The sequence below is a fragment of the Lasiosphaeria miniovina genome (genome assembly GCF_030549165.1).
Source record: "Lasiosphaeria miniovina strain SMH2392-1A chromosome Unknown B0T26scaffold_3, whole genome shotgun sequence".
Taxonomy (NCBI): domain Eukaryota; kingdom Fungi; phylum Ascomycota; class Sordariomycetes; order Sordariales; family Lasiosphaeriaceae; genus Lasiosphaeria; species Lasiosphaeria miniovina.
Window position 1 is genome coordinate 1,324,747 of NW_026848222.1, and position 17,079 is coordinate 1,341,825.

General features: G+C 57.1%; 6 protein-coding genes across 6 annotated transcripts; 3 read left to right on the forward strand and 3 right to left on the reverse strand.

The window, feature by feature from the left end:
- Positions 1-1,211: 1,211 nt before the first annotated feature.
- On the forward strand, positions 1,212-2,736 carry B0T26DRAFT_749454 (uncharacterized protein; the record flags this gene model as incomplete). Its single annotated transcript, XM_060445108.1, has 2 exons — positions 1,212-1,232; positions 1,303-2,736. 2 exons carry the CDS (start codon positions 1,212-1,214, stop codon positions 2,734-2,736), a joined length of 1,455 nt encoding a protein of 484 aa, XP_060297911.1.
- Positions 2,737-3,513: 777 nt separating this feature from the next.
- B0T26DRAFT_197530 (glycoside hydrolase family 92 protein) lies at positions 3,514-6,467 on the reverse strand. Its single transcript, XM_060433724.1, has 5 exons — positions 5,138-6,467; positions 4,931-5,081; positions 4,808-4,873; positions 4,277-4,749; positions 3,514-4,203 (listed from the first exon to the last, which is right to left on the reverse strand). Exons 1-5 carry the CDS (start codon positions 6,232-6,234, stop codon positions 3,525-3,527), a joined length of 2,466 nt encoding a protein of 821 aa, XP_060297912.1. The 5' UTR covers positions 6,235-6,467; the 3' UTR covers positions 3,514-3,524.
- Positions 6,468-9,407: 2,940 nt separating this feature from the next.
- B0T26DRAFT_749456 (uncharacterized protein) lies at positions 9,408-11,750 on the forward strand (the record flags this gene model as incomplete). Its single annotated transcript, XM_060445109.1, has 5 exons — positions 9,408-9,935; positions 9,993-10,102; positions 10,166-10,767; positions 10,861-11,465; positions 11,739-11,750. The coding sequence occupies 5 exons, from the start codon at positions 9,408-9,410 to the stop codon at positions 11,748-11,750; spliced, it is 1,857 nt and encodes a 618-aa protein (XP_060297913.1).
- A 31-nt stretch (positions 11,751-11,781) lies between these two features.
- B0T26DRAFT_623515 (DUF218 domain-containing protein) lies at positions 11,782-12,525 on the reverse strand (the record flags this gene model as incomplete). The annotated part of the gene is made up of 1 exon (XM_060436120.1): positions 11,782-12,525. A coding segment is annotated over one exon (744 nt), but the record flags the coding sequence as incomplete, so codon positions are not given.
- A 1,338-nt stretch (positions 12,526-13,863) lies between these two features.
- B0T26DRAFT_749458 (glycoside hydrolase superfamily) lies at positions 13,864-15,454 on the forward strand (the record flags this gene model as incomplete). The annotated part of the gene is made up of 2 exons (XM_060445110.1): positions 13,864-14,564; positions 14,632-15,454. The coding sequence occupies 2 exons, from the start codon at positions 13,864-13,866 to the stop codon at positions 15,452-15,454; spliced, it is 1,524 nt and encodes a 507-aa protein (XP_060297915.1).
- Positions 15,455-15,542: 88 nt separating this feature from the next.
- Positions 15,543-16,376, reverse strand: B0T26DRAFT_770140 (uncharacterized protein; the record flags this gene model as incomplete). Its single annotated transcript, XM_060446534.1, has 1 exon — positions 15,543-16,376. A coding segment is annotated over one exon (834 nt), but the record flags the coding sequence as incomplete, so codon positions are not given.
- Positions 16,377-17,079: the final 703 nt, after the last annotated feature.

A 17,079-nucleotide genomic window follows, 5' to 3' on the forward strand; every position in this document is an offset into this window, starting at 1 on the left:
CAAGTCATGCGAACCAGGCTCAGAGCTGATCTTGTGTTCAGTTATTTGGGTTCCGAGACATAAGGCCAATCTGCATGTCAGATCCAGGCAGGCTGTTTCATGTACCATGGTGTCCAAAAAATAGATTGTTCCGCTTCTAACCCTAGATTAACAAATACGGCCAGGTTCGGGACGGTGCCACACGTGCGGTAGGTAGGCAATCCTGCTAGCTAAAAAGATTTACAGTTACGGAGTAACGAAACTTTAAAATGAAATAAAAATTTACCTGCCTTATGCTGCAGGAATCCACGTTATCAGTTCTCGCGTGCTGTGCATTTCAATACCCCATCGTTTTTGGGGTTGGGAAAGTGCGACTAGCTTGGCAATCAATTCGAATTCGGGTTGCTTGGGATGGAATGAACAACCACCAACCTTGACAAATAGCTGCCACGGCCCCTCCATCCACCTGCCCCGCCATCCTCTTCCCGAATCAAAACCTGGGGGTCTCACTTCGTTTAGGTTCCATTCATGTTTTTCCGAAAACTTCACGACCACCTTGACACCAAAGTCCAACAGATGCGGCGTACCTAAAAGTGCTGCTTCAAGGAAAGGACGTGAGATCCTTTCGCGAATCGCGGGCACTCAGGCTTGGCGCCTTCTAGTTCTACGCCGCCGTACCACGTCGCCCTCCATTTCCGCGGCCACATCGGACTGTGTTTGCCTGCCTAGCCCTTCCACAAAATCTCTCATCCTTTAACATTCCACCAAAAACGAGCCTTTCTCCCTCTCAAAGGCCACATCTCTCAGCTTCCATTAGTCTCTCGGGGAACATTAGTCCCCTGCCTGTGGAATCAACGCGCGACTTCCGAAGCGACGCGGCCTTTATCCTCGCCTTCCTCCAATCGCGCGACCGACCAGCGTCAAGAACCAGATGGTCCTAATCTAAGGCTCCTGGCCAGCATTTCTTCTGGCACTCTTCACCACCCTCCTCTCCCCTACGCCCTCGGCCTCCTCCATTGCTGGGGACTTATTTAATTCCCCGCATTGCCCCGCGGTAGTGGATCGTCGCCTTTTAGGGTATCATTAGCATCCGCCGAAACTATTCTGACAGCGCTTGGCGGCTATTTCCGAACTCCGAGGATTGTCGACTGCTCGGCAACTGTTCGGCTTCGTCGTTTTCCCACGCCTTCTTCAACTAATCACGGAAGTCATACCTTGACCACCGATTCAAGATGGCTCATCCCTCTCGCAGTGTAAGACTTCATTGCCAATGGGTTTCTTCAACCCCCCTGTATCATCGATCGCGTGCTAATATTGAAGCAGCCGATTGTCTACCCCTTCGAGGCCCGCGATCAACAAGACCGCGCCGAGGTCTGGCATAATGACCCGCTTCGAATCATGAATAAGCAACTCGCCGACGAGAACTTGCGCCTCAAGAAACTGCTCCGCGAGAATGGTCTGTCATGGTCTACCCCGTCCCGGGAGGGATCTCAGCTGGCACATGCCGTCGACAGCATGTCGCCGCCACTGAAAAAGGTCCGAAGAACTCGCTCATCCGCAGCCTCGGATGCTTCTGAGATCAAGGCTCGACTACCAACTCTACCTGTGGAGGTTCAGCTTCAGATTCTGGAGTATGCCATGACGAGCGAGTACCCCATCGTCGACCCACTTTGCGTGTCGGACTCCGCAAACACCACAAGCCTAGAGAAGGCCCGCGGTAATCAGATTGCCATTGGGTTTCTCGTAACGTGCCGAGCGTATCTCGTTGAGGGAACTCAATATTTGTGGAACAAGAATACCTTCGTGTTTACAAGCCATGTTGCACTGCGGAACTTCTCTAATCTCAGTCTCGACTTTCGCAAGAACATCAAGCACGTGAACTTCCGCATCATCGCCAGATACTACGATGACGAGAAACGCACCCATTCCATGTCTCAAGGAGGCTCGCGGAAGAGTGTCAAGTTGAAGGTTAATCAGCGCGTCAAAGAGCACAACCTGGCTCGCAGGGGATTCCGCAGCTACACATGGATGCAAACTGCCGACTTCTTGGATGCACTACTACCGCCTTTCGACCCTAACCATAACAAGACTAAAGCGCGCCCTCGTCTTCTGCCAAACCTGGAGTCGCTGAGGATCGACTTCGTCAACTTCGGCTACAACTTCCTCACCTTTCCCGACCCTGAGCTCCACCAGTTGACGGTTCACGACCTCGGATGCAGTCTCAACGAACTCATGCTCACTGGCCTCCCTATCTGCGATGCGGGACACAAGGCTGCATCCGATTTGACCGGCATGGTAAAGGATGAGGGGCTCCTTCTGAAAGCCAAGCAGACTTTCATTCAGTCAAGCAGCCAGGTCCGCCCGATGCCGGATGGTGAAGTGGATGCCAAGACTGTTCGGACCTGGAAGGCTCTCGCGAAAGAGTATGCAGAGGCGAACAATTCTGGTAACAGCGACTATAGCCACATGGCGCATCATTTCTCGCACGGCCTTAGACACACCGATCTCCCCGAGATGCCTCCTGCTCCCAAGGAAGTGGGACATCCCGAGTCCATCTGGAAGAAGCGTCCGACAGTCTGGAAACGCGTTCCGAAATCCCGTGATTCCGAGGAGCGCGAGTGGGTTGAGTTTGATCGGACAATGGGCCAGTCAATGGACAATTGGACTCACTCTGACAAGTCCGATACATACGATCTACACAGCCTTGTCTGTGATAGGTGTGGCGAGATTCACGATCCTCTCAGCTGGGATGACTAGTGCGCTCATCTCCTTGGTCAACCTTGAGGCTCCGAAATAGTTTCCTTTTCCCTTCCCTTATTCAGCACATTTTACATAATTTCTGTTTCCACATATTATCGTTCTTGGGGGCGCCAATATGGATCCTCATTCCTCTTTGCTCCTTTGTTGCCCTGCGGTAGATGAAGCGAAGACCTCAGATGTAGAAGCAGAAAGAGTTAACCAGGACTTTTTGAGCAAGCGTTCAAAGGGAAAACTCATAATAATGGACCGCGGCGATGCGAAATTGGGTTCCTCTCTGAACGCACTTCTCATTCCGAACTCCCGCTTCCTTTTACACTTTTAATGGGCTTTTTACGTTACGGAATAATGTTATGTACATGATGACCTGCGGCCCTCGGGTGTGTACTTTGCGGAGTTTATATGGGAGTCAGGCTGCTACGGCATAAGATTGGACTGGTCATCTGGGACTCGGCGTCAGAACCAATGAATAATGCCTACCATGCCTTAGACGCCGAACCTGATCAACGAACCGCAGTCCTACGTCGATTCACCTCTGAGTGGCATACTACTACCTTCGTTGAGAGATCTTTTGGAAATGACTAGTTGTGACGAAATGTTGCCTCGCGTTGATGATTCCCTGCTAATAACTACATTGGTATCCTGCTATGTTGGGTCTATAGCTGACACCCGAAAGCTGGAAGCAAAAAAGAAGGGGGAAAAGTACTACATGGGAGCCCGCTTGTATTATGAATTCAAGGACAAGATAAGAAATAATTATTGGTAGCGTAAGTATGTAACCATGTTCCTCACGATCCCCATTTGTTGCCCGATATCCCGAACTCGCCTCTATAGCTCCTGACACCGGTGGCGCCCGTCATGCGCTTCGCCGAGTAGGTCCCGTTGAAGCCGGCATAGTGGCCGAGGCTCGGCGGGAGATCATCGACGTGCGTTCCCCAGGTGCTCTCGTTGCGGCCTAGCGTCAGCACCAGCTCCTTGCCGTCGGTGAAGAAGCTGTGGTCGATCCAGTTGCGCGTGTACGGCTCGCCGTCGAGCGTGGCGCTCTGGATGTAGATGTCGCGGTATGAGGCGTCGAAGCCGACGTTGCGCACGACGGCGGTCGCGCCCGTCGTCGGGTTCGTGACCGCCACGCGCTCAAAGTACGGCGGCGTGATCAGGTACACGTCCTGCCCCGGGTTCGGGAACAGGCCCATCATGGCGAACGCCACGAACGACCCCATCGCCCCGCTGTCATCGTTGCCCGGCAGCCCGTCGGGCGTCGGTGCGAAGAAGGAAGGGATGTAGAAGTGTGATCGCTTGGCCGAGAGCGCGGGGCGTCCGGCGTAGTGGTACTGGAAGACGGTCAGAAAGGCCGGCTCGTTGCCGATGTACGTGATGTTCTGGTCGTGTAGGTAGTCAAGCCGCCGCACGAACGCTTCTGGCCCGCCGAGCAGTGTCATGAGCGTTGCTTGGTCGTGGGGCACGAAGCTGGGTTGGAGAATGTGTAAGTGTGCTGGGGTGAGCTGCGGGCGCGGGTGTTTTGTGGGAGGGGGCAACTTACAATCCATACTCCCAGATGCTGCTCTCGAATGTCTCTCTCCCAGTGTTTTGGAGGGAGCAGACGCTGAATTGGTCGAGATTGCTGCAGTTGAGGGGGTTCTGGAATCCCCAGGTCTTGTTCAGGAAGCGCGGCTCAAAGAAGCCGACGAAGCCCGTGTCAGTCCCATTCCACCACGCAGACGTCTGGTCGGCCTTGTACAGGTTTTTCCAGTGTTCGCTCGTCCCGAGATACTTTTCCTCGTCGCCCGTCTTCCCCAGACCCTTGGCTATCTGGGAGATACAAAAGTCATTGTACGAGTACTCTAGCGTCCGCGAGATGCTCCGAGTCATGGTGCCAAATCCCTTGTAGTCAAAGTCCTGGACGGGGATGTAACCGAGCGACTTCCAGCTGTCGAGTCCGCCTCTGCCTTCGCAACACCAGTCGTAAGGCTCGACTTCGGCATCTTTGACAACAGCAGTATAGCCGTCGTTCCACTTGCAGGCAGAGTTAGGACCTACGAAAAACTGAATCGCGGGGACAGGAACGTCTCACATTAATGCCGTCTTTGATCCCTTTGATGAAGGCATCCGCAAGCACATTGTCGGCATTAGAGCCGCCCTATCTCGCGTCAGTGACCCGGATCAAGATGTTTAGGCAAACTGTCCAGAGACTTACCTGCGTATATCCCTTGTTCAGACTCATTCGGCAGTCTGGCAGCCAGCCCACGTGTCGGTAGGTGTCAATGAGAGATCTAATCATCTGGGCCACTGCGACCGGGTCCGTGATTGTAAGGAACGGGAGCTGGGAGCGAAAAAGATCCCAGATGCTGGAGACGTCATTAGCCACCATCAAGAATAGAGCCTAGGTCCTGGTAATTCGTACCAGTAAAACGAGTCAAAATACGGCTCGCTGCTGGACCAGAGAGGATTCTCCCCTGTGTAATTCTGCGGGTTGATCATGGTCCGGTAGATGCCGCTGTAAAAGTTGGTTACGGTAGACTCGTTGACGCCCTTTGTTGACACCTTGATGGGGCTCATCTTGGCGCGCCACGCCTCGGTTGCGGCATTAGATATCCCTGCGAAGTCAAAGCCGGGGATTTCTGTTTCAACATGCGAGCAGGCTTGAGCAGCGCTGATGAAGCTCGTGGCCGTCCGCACCAAAATCGGCTTGGCCCCTGACTTGAACCTCACAAAGGCGCCTCCCGGGAGCGGGTAGCCATTGATAGACCTCGAGATGGTCAGGTTCTTGACTGCCGCGCTTGCCCGGCTGTTGACGAAGATGCCGCTGTCAAGGATCTCGGCCCCCTTGAAGTCGGTGCAGAAATACAAGACAAAGTTCCCTCCGCCAAAGCTGGGCAAGAAACGAGCGCTACCAGTGATGCGGCCCGTTTCCGAGTCCACAGACACGCTGCCGTTGTCCTGCCTTGAGTCGGCCAGGTCTGTGAGGTCCTGCAGGATAAGGGGCTGAGCTGGCTGGCCATCCAAGCCAGTCGAAGGAAAGGAGAAACTGAACAGCGAGGCGTGCTGCGTCGTGGTCATCTCGGCACGAATTCCGCCGGCCAAGGTGATACCAAAGGTGCCCGGCTTGGCAGAGACGCTGCTGTTAGCAAAAGCTCCGAACCTAGCACGAGCCTTCTTGGGAAAGGCGCATTGGTCGATGTCGCCACCGGGGCAGTTGGTGTAGGGGAAGAGGGCGAAGTTGCCCAGGCTCGGGCTTCCGCCAGTACCGCTGTCGTGCATGGTGCTGAAACCGGTCACGACAGAGCCATCCAGGGTGAAGCCGCCCTGGTTGCTGCTGCTGTTGGTATCGGCGACGGCCTTGGCCATGCCGTACGGTAAGGAGGCGCCGGGGAAGACATTGCCGCCATCGCTAGCCCCGATTAACGGGTCAACATAGGCAAGGGGGTCAAAGGTGCTTTGGGCGAGCAGTCTGTGCGCCAGACCAAGGAAACAGCAGAGAGCCAGAAAGGGGGCCATCATGGCTGTGTAACCGACATTAACGACGGGTGAGGAGCAGGAGGGCCTGGGCCTGGGCCTGGGTCTGCGCCTGGGGTATGGTAGAAGAGGGATGGAGAACCAGGAAGGGCATTCTCGGGGTTTGGTGGTGGAACTCAAGGTAGTAAGTACGCCTTATCGTATTGTGAGATGGAATTCACCCGCAGCAGCAGCAATATCGACCGAGCCCCTGAATAACCAAGCGCTCTCTCGGCAACCCGGCCACAAAGTGGTTGCTGCATATACTACCTGCGTACCTCCAGGTATGCATGCATGAACGCACCGGGCGGCACGTATGTACATACTGTACCACGCAGATCAAAAGGCTGCTGATCATGATCAACTGTCCTGATTGTCTCTTGGACCTGGCTGGCGCTGGAGACGGGAGCTATGTAAGATAGGTTCCATGTCTCGCTCCATCACGTTGGTCGAGGCTGGCCGCTTCCGGTTAAATGTGTAGGCATGTACTTACTGCATGTACATGTAGAGTAAATACCCCACGCCACGCCGGGCAGCGCAAAGGGTTCGGCAAGAAATGGAGCCCTGTTCTGCTAGCCCTAGGCCATCAACCACTCGTGACTTCTCGGCGACGGCAGCTGGTCCCTCGTGCCACCATTCCCAGTGGCTTCCATGTGGACGACTTCCATTTTCGACGCGGTCCAGCCACGCCGAGACTCGTGGGGTACGAGGGAGGTGCACAAACCTTAAGGTCAGGTAGCTCTCACAGGCCACAGGTATGGAGTCGGCCGGCCAGCCACCTGCTGTGCATCCGGAGCCAAAACCAGGAGGAACGAGAAGGGCGCAGCGTCAAAGACACGAGCTTCTCGAAGCTGTCTGTCCTCTGTCCTCTGCCCCTGCGGGTCGGGTGGCTTCCAGCAACCAGGACACATACCATACCTGGCAGGGCAATCGCACGATGCCCGGGCGAGGTGTGAGGGATGGTTTCTGTGTCCGGGTACTCCGTAGACCTAATTAGGTAGTACTGTCCCTGCCAAGATACGGCAACCGGATGATGGTGCAAGGGCATCCAATGTCTTCTGCCGGGATGCATGCTCTGATTGCTGCGGGGGGGAGGGCGGGTGTGGGCGGGAATCGTCTGAGCTCCACGATCGCTCTAGAATGATCCGCAGCGCTACCTATTAGTGCCCTGCACGGCGCACGCAATGGGGGCGCAATCTCGGTAGGATGCGGGCAATTGCCGGTGCGACAGGAACGCCACCGGCCTCGTCTCCCGTCGCCCTCAACAACTGATGAGGTGAGGTGCGGGTGCTGCGGGTGCGGGTGCTGCGGGTGCGGTGCGGTCACGCTGTTGAAGGAAGCTGCGAGCCCGGGCACTTGCGCAACTCGGCACAGACCTGCCCTGGCCAGGCCCTGTCTGTCAAACTGGAACTTGAAGCTTAATTGGTAGGTGCGGCTTGCCATTTTCCATTGCAGCCACCCGGCCTCCTTCGACTCGCAGCGCAGCACCAAACACCGAGAAGAATCACGATTACGAAAAGATGACGGTGAACCTTTGTCGGCTTCTCTCTTCTCCTCTCCTCTCTACGGAGACTGCCGTTTTGTTATTGTCTTGAGCCCCAAAGCAACACCCTGGTGTCAACAATGCGCGTCCCGTAACCAACCTCCTCAATGTACGAATACATACGGACGACTACAGTAGGTTGTTTCGCAGATCCATTCTCCTCCAACCAAGGTTCCCACGGTAATCAGGCCGCGAGGGCGAGGGCAGGAAGAAGTCAATAACATAAGCACTATACCCAGTCAAGCGGACAACCACGAGCTACTGGCTGCCCAACATAACACGGCAGAACCCAACACGATGTTAATCCACTCCACGCCCAAGAAGCGGCTGTCTTCTCTCCCCAAGATCCAACCCGCCCACAAACTACAGACCCGCATTACGAGAGCGTATCTCTTACGAAGGAGCACGAAGCGAGAGGCAACATCTTCGGACTCCCGAATCGTGACTTTGAGCTTCGCAGGTCAGCCTCAGGCCTGTACTTTTTCGGTTCTCCGTGGCAATGTATCGAGAGTCCGTATTTGCAGCCTCGTCATTGAGGCCCCTCCGGTTAATATTCTCTGCTCTTGATGGACGCGACACGAGAAGGGTCGCCAGGCCAATCCCCTGGTAATCCCCTGGTCTCACCTCCGCCTTGGAGAAGGAGCCACAAACGCTGTTCCACGACGCCGAAACAAGCCCAAACGACGCATGTTCGGCCAACAGAGCACCAATGCCCAGGTTCAGCGCGTGGCTAGATACAAATAAATGGATGGCCATTTAGTCGAGTTAGCCGAAACACGGGAGGCGATTTGGCTCGCCATGGGGTGAAGTAGCCCGACGTGCCACGACTCGATGCGATAGCAAAGGCGTGTTTACTGTGTACTGGGTTTCGATGCAAACAAGCGGGAGCTCAACCACCGCCCCTGGTCCCGATCGTCTTGGCTTCCCGCGATCGCTGCATACCCTAATTTATTGTCCGGTGCCCTCCAAGCATTGCAGCACAAACGACCGATCTGTGGATACCTGGGTGGCATGTCGACAGGGACCAGCACAACATCTGCCGCGCCTTCGGCAGCCCTGGATTCGCAGCTTTGCAGATAAGGTTTGTGTCGTTTGCAAATCGACTTACATGTAGTCGTTGATTTGATGAACCGAACCGCTGGCTCCCTTCTCGTCCCGAAACCCACTCGGGTTCGTCACATGGCCAAGTACGTAGGCAGGTACCTGCTGTCGTCAAACGGAAATGTCTTCGACGCGGCACTTCTTGCACGCGGGTGCGTTTCGCTGCATTATTCTCCACTCGTTTCCCAATCTAGGCCCATGCAGAGTTCGTCCGCTTGATCTTGCTAAGAAAGTGGAATGGGGCTTTGGATGCAGAACTCGAGTCATTGATTGCTGCCCGAGGACCCTCATATCAAGCTCAAGACTATCCCCCACCAGCATCTGAGGGCCGTTGTTCCGTTCTTGTTGATGTCATCAACCCCAGCTAGTCTTCACGTTATGATTCACTTTTTTTTGTGTGCGTGTGTTTGTTCGTACCCTGACCTTTTTGGACGTTTGGATTTTCAACAACTGGTCCCTCTCTTCATTGTCGACACCCTTCAACTGCCCCATTGGCAAAAACGCTAGTTCTGTTCGTCATTCTTGTTGTTTCATAATGCTCTCAGCCGAGAGGAACACGATAGAATCGCTTTCCACACTGGGCGAGAATCGAAGCAGGCGTGGCAGCGCCCAATCGAACCCTGTCCTCGTTCTTCCCTTCAGGTTCGACCCGAGAGAGAGTATCCTGAACACCACAGCACTATCACCACCCCCTGTTTCCGGAGCCCCCAAGCCCCAGCCAAAGAACCTGCACCTGCGACTGAGGAGCGACTCGGGCCTGTCGTTTCATATGAACCAGTCTGCATTCCGTCAGTACACCGACTACAACCCGGACGGCTCAACCCGTTCGGTTGCTGTCTCGAAAAGGCCGCTGAGTTTTGATGAGGCTGGCCACGCGGACAACATATCTCTGGGGAGTGGTAGTACGCATTTCAGAGACTACTCGCCCCGAGGCAGGTCTATTCCGAACTTCTTTGACCGGGATGTCATCAAGCTGGCGTTCTGCAACCCTACGACGGGCCAAAGGTTGTGCCGGTTTGCGCAGAGCAGGCATTGTGCTGCCGATGTCGAGTTCTTGCTAAAGGTTTTAGCTCCTTTCCCATCAAAATTAGACAAAAATGACATGCTGACTGGCTGCCAGGTCGACGAGTACACGCGTGCCCTCGAAAGCATGACAAACCTGATCGGTCACATATCAACGAACTTCACGGGCGTGGCAGCGACGTCTCCGCTGAGGCTGCCAGCTGACCTGTCGGCTAGCCTCAAAACAAGTACAAAACACTGTGCGAGATCTGTACTGCCACCGCTTGAAAGGCTGTACCAAGATGCCAAGACATCGGTTGAGGAGCGGCTTGCCAAAAGCCTCTACCCCGATTTCATAAAGTACCAGCTTTCACAGTGCATGAGGAGCTCGCTGTCGGTGAGCCGCTCGCTGACAGGCGGCTTCAAGTCGGCATACCCTGGTCTTGGTGATGCTTTCTGCCTCACCGACCCTCTGGAGCCCGATAATCCGGTCGTCTATGCCTCGGACGGGCTCTTGAGGATGTCGGGGTTTTCGCGGCATGATGTGATGAACAAGAACTGCAGGATAATGCAGGGGATATATACCGATAACGACACGACGCGCAGGATCAGAGAGGCCGTCTCGCTGGGGCAGGAAGCGGCCGAGCTAATTGTCAACCACCGAAAGGATGGCTCCCCCTATTGGAATCTGCTCTTCGTCTGCCCCCTGCGAGAAAATGGCAGCGTGCGGTATTACCTCGGGGCGCAGATCAACGTGTCGGAGAGCATAGGCTCGGATTACAAGGACATCCTACGTATTCTCAACTTTACCTTACCAGGCGAGGATCTGAGCCCTCAGACAATCCCTACACAGGAGCGGCCGGTCTGGAAGGCGCCTGTTGAGCAGAATGAGTGTATGTCGGAAAAGGCGCCCAGTGTGCGAAGCCCCATAAAACGGTCCCATCGCCACCGCTTTTTCAGACGCTTCTCCCGGACATCCCGTCCAGCCAGACCGCCTCCTCGGCCCACCACATCGTCGACATCAACGTCAGCTTCCGCCGCAGAGGACCCACCATCCGCCAAGCGACGAGCCTTCACGACACGGAATTGCCAGCTTGAGCGGGAGACGGACGAGTTCAGCACGCCCTACTCGCGCTTCTTTGTCTTGAGATACGCACCGGTGTCACCCAGCCAGCAGCACCTCTCCACAGACAAGCGGCGCAATTTGCCTCGCCTGCCCGTGGCCTTCTGCTCGTCGTTTGCGCTCGAGCTATTGGGGCTTAAGCCAACCGATGCCGACACTATAATTGGCCGTGACATCTTCTCGGTGCTGGCGGACTGCATCAACTCGCCCAGCGTCAACCGGAGCCTCAGGGCAAACGTGACGGACAAGATCGCAGCGGGCGAGACGATCAGCGTGGACCTCATGGCGAGCGCCGACGCGCCATCAAAGCAGCAGCCGCCGAAGCATTCCCGGACGGGCAGCGCCATCCGCACGGGCGGCCCGGCTTCACTGGAGAGCGAGACGAGCCGGCCGAGATTGAGCGACACGCTAGATCGGGGGGCTGAGATTCTAAGCCATGTGTTCTTTGGGTCAAAGATGCGGAAGCTGGTTAGCCATTGGGCGCCCCTGAAAGACGGGCAAGGGGCCGTGGGGTGGGTGGTTGTGGTGTTGACGCCTGCCACGGTGATGGCTTAATGGGCGTCGGTGCGCGCCGTCTTGTGCTGTGCGGGATGAAGATACGAACGATATGTCTTGACGATTTGTATGATGGTAGGCTATGATCCATGTACTTTATCTCCCAACCTCGTCTGCCGCTCTATGTAGGCAGATGGCCGATTAATGATGTTTAATATTGCCTCACTATACTACCCCTTTACTCAGTCGGAGAGCTAATAGAGATTTAGCTCAGCGCCGCCTCTCGCCCTTAGGGCAGGTGGGCCGTGTAGCCTGCCGCCATCAACCTCTCAGCCGCTGCCCACACGTCGGGCGGTATGTGTTGTGGTATCTGAAAGCCGCGGGCCGGGTAGTCGCGCACGCGCACGAGGTCGCCGACCATAATATTAATAACCAGGTCGCGCGGGTTCTCGGCGTCGGGATACTCGTTCCACTCGAGCTCGGGGCTGGTGACGCAGAACACGGTCTCCCCCTCGTCGCCATTCTCAGGCCACTGCTTGACAAACGTCGCGTACGTGCGTCGCTCCATGTACGGCTTCTGCACGAGAATGAACCCCCTCGGCATGGCCAGGGGACCACCACCACCACCACCACCACCACCACCACCCTCACCCTCGGCAGCAGTAAGAAGAGCCCGCTCCTTCAGCAGCGCGTGCGTGAACCGCACGTTCTCGCCCGTGTTCGTCGAGCGCGGCTCCTCGACGATGCGCTCCGGCGGCACGCCCATGGCGCGCGCGACAGCCGCGAACGCGGACGCCTCGGCCGCCGCCCCGAACCGCCCCGCCGTCAGCGCGCCCACGCCGCCCGAGAAGATTAGGGTCTGTGGGCTGGTGAGCGGGTGTGTCGCTGGGTCGGGGAACGAGAGGAAGAGTGAGGCTGCGCGTGCTGCGACGCGCACGTCGAGGCTGCATAGTGTGAAGATGGCGATCGGTGCGGGGAGGGTGACCGGGATGGCCATGTGCATCCGGTGGTAGTTGTAGATGAGTGCTGCGTCGGCGTCGGCGTCGATGGATGCCGCGGAGGGGGTGGTGCTGGGGGGAGAGGCCAGGGATGGGGATGGGGATTGGGATGGAGATGGAGATGGAGATAGGGCCGGGGATGGGGATGGGGCCGGGAGACTGTCGGCGTCTACGGCTGGGATTTGGTCAGGGGCTATCCGTGCTTCGTTGCCCATTGTTTCTGGATCATGCGAGGGGGTTTACGGAGTATTTGGTCAGACTGCGTGCCAGGGAACGTAGTGTTGTCAGTTGGAGATATATGCTGTTGGTGCCTGACGTGCTGCGGCTGATGATGAGGGCTGAGAGGAGGACGAGGGAGGAAAATAACCCTAACCCTTGACGGTGAGTGTTTGCGTCGAGGCAGAGAAGAAAAGGGGTCAACGTTGACGACTGTTGCTATGGGCCACATCTGCTGGACACGTGAAATGCCAACACGCCGCACTGGGACATCAGATGCCATCCCAAGGTTCATGGAGGAAGGCAGTGCGGGCCGATGCCTGAAAGCAAGGCTTCTTCTTATTTACCACACGCCTTCATCCCGAAATAGCAAAAGGCGAATCTCAAACCAGGAGGTTCTGAAGGGAGAACAAGATCTCGTTCTCCACAGACCAGCCCGGCACACCTTGTCGTCCAAATTTCTTCGCCCGAATTTCTTCGTCCAAATTTCTCCGAGCCTGCACAGTCAGGCGTGGGGTTGGCTTGCAGGCGGGAGATGAAAAAGTCAGATGCAAGCAATCCGGGAACACCAGCAGCCCTCCCCTTCCCCCGCAGTCCAATCTATCCCCTCGCTGCAATAAGCTGCCTAGGTGGGCGGCCCTTGCTGCGTGACGCCCTGTCCCTCTCTAACCTCCGGTAGACAGGCAATCTACTCGCTGGCACTGAAAGGAGCAGATGTCATGTGCGAGTTTAGCCGCGGCGCCGCTACCTGACCGCTGGGCATCGCAGACTGTGGAGAACCCCTGTCTGTACCGTCGACGTCTATATTACCCTCGGGACTTTTCTTGCTGCACGCCTCTGAGTGGGGGATTTTCTAATGCCGGCGCTGTGCAACTTGTTTGTTTAATTTTCCACCATGTTGCAGCCGGGGGGAGCGGACGGCATCGGTCAGACCTGGGTCTTGGAAGCGCACCTGCTTGGCATGCCTGCGGAGGTATATAGGATTTCGCCCTTGATCTGTGACAGAAGTTAGGAGATGGCGAGGCAAAGAAGGGCTTCGAGGTGAGCCATATCCGTCCTCCGAGTAGACGGTCTGTCGCTCACAAGTGCGCGCTGCTTTGAAGATCAGTGTTCTCAGGCCCATCTTAGAACCGCGGGATAAAGGAGCCGCCGCCACCATGATCCGCCTAATCGCCACCATTATTCTCTGTGCGGCTGCTCTCGCCCACCCGGTTGACGACTCCAGTCCTTCATTCCCATCGTTCCGGTCCACGGCGCGCCCAAGAGCAACCCACGATGAGGCGCGCGCCCTGCAGCACCGACAGGCCGGGTTGACAGTAACCGTCGACTTGTCCAAGACGTACCAGACCATCGACGGCTTCGGGACGTCGCAGGCCTTCCAGCGGGCGGTGCAGATGAGCAAGCTGCCCGAGGCCGAGCAGCGCCACGCGCTCGACCTCCTCTTCAGCACCACCAAGGGTGCCGGGCTGTCGATCCTGCGCAACGGCATCGGGTCGTCGCCCGACATGTCGTCGGACCACATGGTGTCCATCGCCCCCAAGAGCCCGGGCTCGCCGAGCAAGGACCTGATATTTGCCTGGGACGGCTCCGACAACAAGCAGCTCTGGGTTTCGCAGGAGGCGCAGCACACGTACGGCGTGCAGACCATCTACGCCGACGCCTGGAGCGCCCCGGGATACATGAAGACCAACGGCAACGACGCCAACGGCGGGTCGCTGTGCGGCGTCAGCGGCGCGACCTGCTCGAGCGGCGACTGGAAGCAGGCCTACGCCAACTACCTCGTCAGGTACATCCAGTACTACAAGGAGGCCAACGTCACGATCACCCACGTCGGGTTCCTGAACGAGCCCGAGCTAACGTCAGCCTCCTTCCCACAATCTGTCGTTGGCAGCCCGCTTGACTGACACCCCCCAAAAAAAAAACAGGACAAGCTACGCATCGATGCGCTCCAACGCGCAGCAAGCGGCCGACTTCATCAAGGTGCTCTACCCAACACTACAGAAAGCCAACCTCAGCAGCGTGGGGATCAACTGCTGCGACGCGGAGGGGTGGCAGAGCCAGGCGGGGATGCTTGGCACGCTCAAATCCGTCGACGACATGCTCTCGGTGATCACGGCGCACAGCTACACCTCGTCGCCGTCGTCGCCCATGAACACCAAGCACAAGACGTGGCAGACCGAGGCTGGCGACCTGCAGGGCGCGTGGACGAGCGCGTGGTACAGGAGCGGCGGGGCCGGCGAGGGGTGGACGTGGGCCAACAACGTGTACACGGCGCTGGTGAATGCCAACGCCTCGGCGTACCTGTACTGGGTGGGGGTGCAGGCCGGCAACACCAACTCGCACATGGTGCACATCAGCAACGGCAAGGTCGAGGCATCGAAGCGCCTGTGGGCGCTGGGCCAGTGGAGCCTGTTCGTGCGGCCGGGCGCCGTGCGCGTGGGCACGTCGGGCAGTGCGAGCGGCGTCAAGACGGCCGCTTTCAGGAACCAAGACGGCTCCGTGGCCGTCGTCTTCCTCAACAGCGGCGGCAGCGCTGCCAAGGTGGGCGTCAAGCTGGCGTCGGGCGGCGGCAGCGGCGACAAGGCCAAGGCTTGGTACACCGACAACACGCACGAGGCCGCGGAGCTCGACGCCAGCGTGGCCGACGGCGTCGCGAGCGCGAATATCCCCTCGCGCGCCATGGCCACGATTGTGCTGTATCCGGCGGGCAGTGCTAGTTCGGCCTCGAAGGAGTCGAGGCCAGCGTAGAACTAAGCAAGAGTCATGTATATCGAGTCACCAAATAAGAGCAATTTTAAAAAGAAATGATCGACCGCACGGAGACCATTGTCCAAATTTATCGGTACTTAGCGAGTGCTATACCTAAAAGGCAGGAGAACCAAACAGGCCAAGCCCCCCCTTTCTCGGCCTCTCTCTCTCTCCTTCTTTTCCTTCCGCGCATAATATGTGTGTCATTAAAAAAAAAAGGTCGTTCTCTCTTCGCTCTCGGCTGGGTGTTTGCGTGTTTGTGCATGGTAGAAAGAGGGAAAAAGAAAACAAAAGAAACCAACTCCCGCCCCCGGTATTCAACGAGCGGACGCCATCGTAGTTTGTCTGCCGGACAGCCAATGAGAGAAAGGAAGGGAGACCCCAAACTACAGCAACGAATGTGTTGTGTGCCTGTGTATTCCAGCGCTTTCCCTTCCTTCCCTTCTCTTCCATCCCCTTGGAAAAATCCCCCCTGCTTATTCCCTACGGCGCGTAGCAGACGAGCGGCACGCTCGCGGGGGCGTAGTGCTGGGCGGCAGCGACGGGGTAGTACGTCGTAGCCTGGGTGGTAACAACAGTAGTCGGCCCGACGATCTGAGGCTGATGATGCACCACAGCAGCCGGCTGGACGTAGCCGGCGGGGTACATGGGCGCGGCGGCGACAGCGAGGGGCACGACGGGCGGCGGCGGGGGCACGGCCATGGCGTACGAGGCCGCGGCGGCTGCAGGGTATACGACGGGACCGCCAGCGGCAGCGGCTACGGCGGGTGCGTAGCTGACGACCTGGCCCGGAGCGGCGACGTGGCCCACGGGAAGGTGGTGGTGGCCGTGGCCGTAGTGGTGGCCGTAGTGGTGGTGGTGGCCGTAGCCGTAGCCGTGGCCGTGGCCGTGGCCGGCTGGGTGGTAGACGTGGCGGCAGTCCATGATTCCAAACTCCCTCTCAAGAAATTCCCTCTCGAGATGGCGCTGGATGGTGGACGCGTGGTAGTGAGCAAACGGTTCCTGAGGAGAGACCACAGAATGGCCGAGAATAACAAATACGGAAAAAAGGGGGAGAGAGCAGCTGCCAATCGAGAGACAATTTACCTCGTAACTCCGCAAAACGCGACACAGCATTAATGACAAGATGGCCGCGATCACCCGTGTGGCCGAGAACAATCACTAATAATAGAGCGGACCGACAGTCATCCACCGTAACTCAGCCGGCGGGGTTTCTAGTAGCCTGTTATCTCGCCAATATGCGGTCGTTGAGGTCGGGCGAGTCTGGTTTGGGAGCGAGCATGAGTTGAATATGATTTCGCTGCTGCCACGATCAAGACGAGTTTCGGGGAAGGAGGCACGACTTTTAAGTACAGCCAGAAGTGGTACCGCTGCGTGTTTGCGGGAGCGCGTGCCGTGTTAGCCTGTCCGGGCTGCCTGCCCCTGAAATATCATCTCGTCCTGTTTGTGAAACGAGCGCTGAGCAGCTGGGCGCTGCGGAGGTGGCTTACTGAGCTGTGAGCACGCTCATCCGCCGCAGACAGAAAGCTCTCCGACTCTTGGAGTTTCCAATACTATGGCAGGCGGGCCAGATTTGCAGATGGATCTAAAATATGCTACAATGTGGAAGACAAGTATCAGGAAAA

Excerpts from the sequence above, each read along its gene's own strand:
- B0T26DRAFT_197530 (XM_060433724.1), bottom strand. The coding sequence starts at position 6,234 with ATGATGGCCCCCTTTCTGGCTCTCTGCTGTTTCCTTGGTCTGGCGCAC. Across the intron at positions 5,082-5,137 it reads TATTTTGACTCGTTTTACTG|CATCTGGGATCTTTTTCGCT; the intron begins GTACGAATTACC and ends TGACGTCTCCAG. Across the intron at positions 4,750-4,807 it reads GGATCAAAGACGGCATTAAT|TGGAACGACGGCTATACTGC; the intron begins GTGAGACGTTCC and ends TCTGCCTGCAAG.